Genomic DNA, 6,903 nt, shown 5'->3' with positions numbered 1-6,903 from the left:
TCCTAATAAACCAAATTGTTGGTTCGTTTACAGCGCGACTAAGTAGAAACTTTTAAAAAAAATCCATCTCAAAACAGGTAACAGGTACGGAATTATACTTTTCCATGGATAACCATATGACATTTACAAAGGTACTCCTATGCTTGAATTATAAAAATACATTTTAGATTTTAAACTTCAGTGTTGCAAACTCAACTACTCATGTACATGTGTCAATGATCTTTAGGTATTATATAATCAATACGCATGTAAAATATTGATAGCAGTACCTTTCAGACAAATTGATAAAGACTTGTTTTATTTTTATACTGATGCTAGTTCCAGATATGTCTCTGGAGTTTTTAAAGGTGATAATCTTTGCCAATGGATTTGCTAATATTGGGTAATGTATAGGTGAAATACACTGATGGTATGTCCTTGATTTGAAAAAAAAAAAAACTGCAAGGTAACCTGGGGTCCAGTGCGGGTACAGCATACATTTTCAATGGAATCTTACATAACAGAGTGTTTCAGTTTCGTTAAATACCCAATGCAGTACCTCACTAGCCAAACCTGTTTGGAAGCCAGTAAGGTGTCTGCGGTCAAGCATGACCGTGCTACAATAGGATTCCATGAGAATGTTGTGTCAATAGCCCTGGGCATATGTACGGCCAGGTGTGATTACCGTAGTCGCTTCGTAAGAAGCCCTGGGTTTACAGGTAAAATAAACCTGAACGGAGATTTTATGTTAGAAGTGTGGACATGTACCTTAAGTTCGTCAACTCTGTGGTTCTGTCTCGAATTTTATAGCTGGCTACAGTTCAATGAAATGACAACACAGTTTATAAAGTTCAACATTTTATTCTATTTAGAATGTAGAATTTAAGTGATGAGAAGGTGAAACATAGTGACTGAATATACACACAATGCTAACGTAACCCAATCGTACGTCCGGCCCATATCTGGTATGAAAAATATCCACCCCTGTCCCTGCCTGGGGATAAATGTACACAACAATACCACGACTATAACATGCCTACAACGGGAAAAGACCAGCCGAAAAAACAACGGAATTACTGAATATATCATGCCTATAATATTGAGAGAAAAATACTACCAACCAAGGATAATTTAGAGGTCTAAGTCCGAAATATACTACATGTATATAGTTGACTCTATGAAAGAGAAAGACGAGTCGGCTAGCTACATGTAAGCCTCTGCCAGACTGTCGTATAATATTTAAATAAATTTCGATGAATTCTAATAAGTTCATAAGAGGAGTTGGGTATGATGTTTGAAGTTTTACATTATAATGTTAAAAATGCAAGTTGTGAAATTATGTGAAAAGAAATGAGTGTGGTATGCTTTGAGCATATATCAGTTTTAAGCCATTAACTTATATTTTATATATGCAATAGGAAATCAGAAAAAAAGTAAACATTATTAAGATTCGTCGATGTTTGAAAAAAAAAGATTGAGTACAGGTATATGAAATCAAACTATAAACCATCAAATGAGTATAACAAAACAGAACACATAAAAATCATCCTGTGTTGGAGAACAAGCTATGTTCGAATAATGAAGTTTAAACGAAACATATATAAAATATTCCCCATATAATATCTAAATGTAAGTTAATCCATCTAATGTGTCTCGCATTGTACATTACCATAGTCTGTTACTTTTTGGATGTAAATAAGGTATCAAATACATAAACTTGGCAGCCATAGACACCTCAGCACAATGGTAATTTATATATGAAATCAGGTTAATAAAAACCCTACATTTTACGCTACTGCAGCAACTTTGGACTTTTCTATATTTTTAGTTATTTTTCGCAAATCATACATTTCACCGAAATACTGTATGGATGTTTTACTTGTTTATGTTCTGGTGTGACAAAATGTGATAAAAAAATACCAGATTATACATAACAAATCAGAAATGCATTTCGATGATAAAACAAAGTCGTTAAGTTTCTCTCTCTCTCTCTCTCTCTCTCTCTCTCTCTCTCTCTCTCTTGAATTGCTTTATAAAGCAACAAAATAAAACATAAAATTGATGTACATGTACATGTATAATGTTAGACAGCTACTACGTCCATGCATAAATCCTCTTTGTGATAGATACAAACAGTAGTGAGAAACAAGTCTTCTAACAGTTCTTTGTGTGTGACAGGAATACAATAGGTAAGGAAACTGTGCAGTGACAACCTGTCGGGTACTGCTTTACTCGACGGTAACGTAAATAAGAAGTTTTACATATCTTTATGTCTTAAAATCCGTATAAAATTAATCAGTTACTGACGCTGCTTTACCGATGACATATTTCTCTAATATATTTGAGGTATTTCGTAAATTTTAAATGTCAGATGTTAAGATGAAATATTCCCTTATATCCTGCTTGAATTGTTATCATCACAATCGAGATATATTGTACACATGCATTGAATAATTTAGGATAATATAAGACATCAGTTTATGAGAAATCACCACAATTTGATATGAATTTCCATGATACTAGTTACGTATCTCGATTCCTTTTTAAAGGTGATTTGCTGGTAACTTTGATGCATTGTCATGTCATATTAATCATCTATAAACCAACTTCAGTTGCACGCTTTTAGCTCATTTAAATTATTCCTGTACATTTCAGATATTACATGACACGTACGATTCCGGGATCATTAAGTAGAATGAAATTAACTTATATGTGTATGCTGGTCACAACCAATCGCAAAATGTCCGCATTAAACTTTTGCGTCAAATAAAAACAAATCAATGTCTTAGAGATTATGGGCTTCTCATTGCATCATTTTGGTTTGTGCCTGTGTACATTCCCGGCAAGCATAGTAAATCTTCTCAATGACGTTTTATACGTCATGTTAAGCAGTGTCCCTTTGCTATTGTGGTATTAGTGTATAAACCGCTGCTACCTGAAACAAACAACATTTATCCTTGATTATGACATTTTTGTATTTTTTTGTTTTCTTACATTTTTTTCTTCATGTTGGTTTCAAAGTTGTAACTGATCAAAATAAGCAATAGTTGTTGTTTCTAAGAAAGGAAAATGTACCGCTAATGAAGTTTTCATATCATAATTTTATGTTCTATTTTAAGTAACGTATATTGGAAATATAGGAATGTTAATCGATTGTAACATCTTACCAGATGAAGCGGTCTGTAGCTCCTCATAGACGTTTGGTTTGGACCGTCCTGCCAACGACTCGTAGTTACTGCTAAGAAAGGTTGAAAATCGTGTTAGAAAATAAAGAACATTGTTTCGTATTGTTGGAAAAAAAATGCCCACACAATTTAGAAAAAAGATTTATTTTATATCAAAAGCTGTAATCAGCAATTTTCACTTTTAATGCTTACTAGAAAACTGATGAAATCGGTATCAAAGCGGTCGTAAAACCATTGTATCATACTAAATGTAGTTAAACTTACCTCTGATTGGCTTCATCATCATTGTCACCTACAGGTACATTATTCAAGAAAAAAAATGAGATCAATTACATTTAAACACGACAAACACAAAAATAAACTATTTTGAATCCCCTACTACTTTAAACTTGTGTAAAACATAATATTTTAAACGATTTAATTACTGACTTGTATAACACCAGTTCACTTCTGGTTTCTAAAAACGCACAAACTACATCTAATTCGGAGCCAGTTTAAAAACAAAAGAAAATACTGACATCAAAGGGAAACCAAATTATTTCTCAAAATTGATAGAAGAATGACGAAATAAGAACAATAACTATAGATTTACATAGAGACCTATTAAGGAGAATAACTCCAGGTTTCTAGTAAGCGTCCCCTGCTTCATAGACAACATTAAATATTACTTGAGCATTTGTTTCACACAAACATAATGGCGATTTTTTACACCAAACGTCTGGTCGGGGGGGATATATCTTAATCCGCGTAGATAAGTAACCAGTATGTCCGGAACATTCGCGCGAGCTCGACCGGACATTAAACACATCGCGCGTGCGTTATCCTAGGAATGTGCGGAAACAAAGATTAACAAAGTTTATTTTACCTCCAATTTCTTGTGTTCTTATTTCAGAATATACAGAGGCTTTGGCTACCTGGCTTGTATCAAGTTCCTGGTACGATCTGTGTGTAGTAAAACTGTCGATATATTCCGACACAACATGTTTATTTCTTTGGGAAGAAGTTAACATTGAAAAACATGCAGGATATAATAAAAGAAAATATCCATCGAGCATCCCTTAGCTTCAGTTAATCATGCCCTGTCAATGTATATTTTCAGTAAAGTGAAATATGAGTGTCGTTATTAATTTAAATGTTAATAAGGGAAGTTATGTTTGTGGAAATGTAAATAAGGAATAGTAACAAACAATGCACACGCACTTTTTTGTGTTAGAGAATCCCTATTACATATATATGGATTTTTTTCTAAACAACGTAAATAATTGAAATTGGTGGCTTAGCTTTGCGTACAATTAACCCACAAAGAAACTGGTGATTGATGGATTAGCTTTACATACAAATAACCCACGATGAAGCTGTCAGTTATGTCCTATTTCAAATACTTTATAAAATGTTTACCTTTCGCCTTCTTGCGTACTCGTTGCTATTGAATGAGAAACGAGAATATCCTAATCACACATTTATAGTTATAAGGACAACATGTTTAATTACAAAACAAGTACTAACAAAGTCCATGCAACGGTTTCCTATCGTCAGTATTCTAACAACGCAACGATTTATGAAAAAAGTTCTTATACTTTCAATTTGGTTCAAACTTGTTCATAAAACTATTAACTTTGAAGTAACTGCTTTGTATTTTGCGAAGTTTGTATGGTCACCTATTTCACCTCCAGAGCAGAATAGAAAACTTAAATATTTAATGAAACAAACAGTTTATAGGAACAATAGTGTTTTTCTCTTCTTTTTTTTCTGGTGGATTTTATGAAAATGTATTATTTCTTCTTCTACCATTCTATCTAAATACCTCGCCCTGAAAATTGCACTTTATCGAATCCCTGGTTCTTGCATTGCTGACATTTGCTTGAACTGTAAAGAAAATAGTAATCAAATTTATTAACAGCATATGACCCTGTGTATATCTATATCTGCACATACCTATATGAACGGGTAATGCATGAACATGCAGACACGTGAAATTATAATACATCTTGATAAATCACCACTGAATTTCGAATCGGATGCTTACTTACCGAAATGGCAGACGCCCTTTTCCTGTGAAACAAACAGAGTTAATAATTTTCATCAAGGCGCAAAATATTTCACTAAAAATAGCCATAACGAGATAAAAAGAAAAGCTAACGGGTTGTTATAATCAAAATGTATACGTACGGACGATGAAGATTCCAAGTCCCAAGGTTACCATGATTATTAGGCCGCCTATACACGTCAGTACAACTCCTGTCACGTAAAGGCTGTTAGGGCTATAGGACATACATGTATCTAAATGGAGAAAAAACGTCCTGTAAACTTATATGTAAGAGAATCCATGCAATTAAACAGTAATTCAAACTTAATGTATTAATAGAAAAATATCAGTTAATGTCATAACCTTATCATTACAATGTAAACAGTTAAAAAGTCATAACCTTGTCATTACAATGTAAACAGTTAATGTCATAACCTTATCATTACAATGTAAACAGTTAATGGCATTGCCTTATCATTACAATGTAAACAGTTAATGTCATTGCCTTATCATTACAATTTAAACAGTTAATGTCATAACTTTATCATTACAATGTAAACAGTTAATGTCATAACTTTATCATTGCAATGTAAACAGTTAATGTCATAACCTTATCATTACAATGTAAACAGTTAAAAAGTCATAACCTTGTCATTACAATGTAAACAGTTAATGTCATAACCTTATCATTACAATGTAAACAGTTAATGTCATTGCCTTATCATTATAATGTAAACAGTTAATGTCATTACCGTAGCATAACAATGTAAACAGTTAATGTCATAACCTTATCATCAAAATGTAAACAGCTAATGGCAATTCGTCACCATTACAATGTTAACAGTTAATTGAATTAGTTTATCATTACATTATGAACAGGTAATGTCATTACTTTATCATTATAATGTAAACAGTTAATGTCATTGCCTTATCATTATAATGTAAACAGTTAATGTCATTGCCTTATCATTACAATGTAAACAGCTAATGTCATAACTTTATCATTACAATGTAAACAGTTAATGTCATAACTTCCTCATTGCAATGTAAACAGTTAATGTCATAACTTTATCCTTACAATGTAAACAGTTAATGTCATTGCCTTATCATTACAATGTAGACAGTTAATGTCATTGCCTTATCATTACAATGTAAACAGCTAATGTCATAACTTTATCATTACAATGTAAACAGTTAATGTCATAACTTTATCATTACAATGTAAACAGTTAATGTCATAACATTATCATTACAATGTAGACAGTTAATGTCATTGCCTTATCATTACAATGTAGACAGTTAATGTCATTGCCTTATCATTACAATGTAGACAGTTAATGTCATTGCCTTATCATTACAATGTAAACAGCTAATGTCATAACTTTATCATTACAATGTAAACAGTTAATGTCATAACTTTATCATTACAATGTAAACAGTTAATGTCATAACCTTATCATTACAATGTAAACAGTTAATGTCATTACCTTATCATTACAATGTAAACAGTTAATGTCATAACCTTATCATTACAATGTAAACAGTTAATGTCATTACAGTATCATTACAATGTAGACAGTTAATGTCATAACATTATCATTATAATGTAAACAGTTAATGTCATAACTTCATCATTGCAATGTAAACAGTTAATGTCATAACTTTATCATTACAATGTAAACAGTTAATGTCATTACAGTATCATTACATTAG

At 32.0% G+C, this 6,903-nt stretch overlaps 1 protein-coding gene across 1 annotated transcript; it reads right to left on the bottom strand.

Moving 5' to 3' along the window:
* Nucleotides 1-824: 824 nt before the first annotated feature.
* Nucleotides 825-5,519, bottom strand: LOC117340959. Its single transcript, XM_033902756.1, has 8 exons — nucleotides 5,334-5,519; nucleotides 5,195-5,216; nucleotides 4,969-5,030; nucleotides 4,563-4,587; nucleotides 4,030-4,106; nucleotides 3,429-3,456; nucleotides 3,147-3,217; nucleotides 825-2,914 (listed from the first exon to the last, which is right to left on the bottom strand). The coding sequence occupies exons 1-8, from the start codon at nucleotides 5,434-5,436 to the stop codon at nucleotides 2,859-2,861; spliced, it is 444 nt and encodes a 147-aa protein (XP_033758647.1). The 5' UTR covers nucleotides 5,437-5,519; the 3' UTR covers nucleotides 825-2,858.
* Between the last annotated feature and the right edge of the window lie 1,384 nt (nucleotides 5,520-6,903).

This window comes from Pecten maximus, chromosome 13, assembly GCF_902652985.1.
Source record: "Pecten maximus chromosome 13, xPecMax1.1, whole genome shotgun sequence".
Classification (NCBI taxonomy): domain Eukaryota; kingdom Metazoa; phylum Mollusca; class Bivalvia; order Pectinida; family Pectinidae; genus Pecten; species Pecten maximus.
The sequence above is the reverse complement of the archived record's forward strand: the minus strand, read 5'-3'. Positions and strand labels throughout refer to the sequence as shown.

What these genes read in the sequence shown, in the direction of transcription:
- LOC117340959 (XM_033902756.1), bottom strand. Translation starts at nt 5,436, where the DNA reads ATGTCCTATAGCCCTAACAGCCTTTACGTGACAGGAGTTGTACTGACG. An exon ending in AGTGCAATTTTCAGGGCGAG is followed by an intron (nt 4,588 to 4,968) that starts GTATTTAGATAG and finishes CTCATTCAATAG; the next exon opens with CAACGAGTACGCAAGAAGGC. An exon ending in GATGATGAAGCCAATCAGAG is followed by an intron (nt 3,218 to 3,428) that starts GTAAGTTTAACT and finishes AACCTTTCTTAG; the next exon opens with CAGTAACTACGAGTCGTTGG.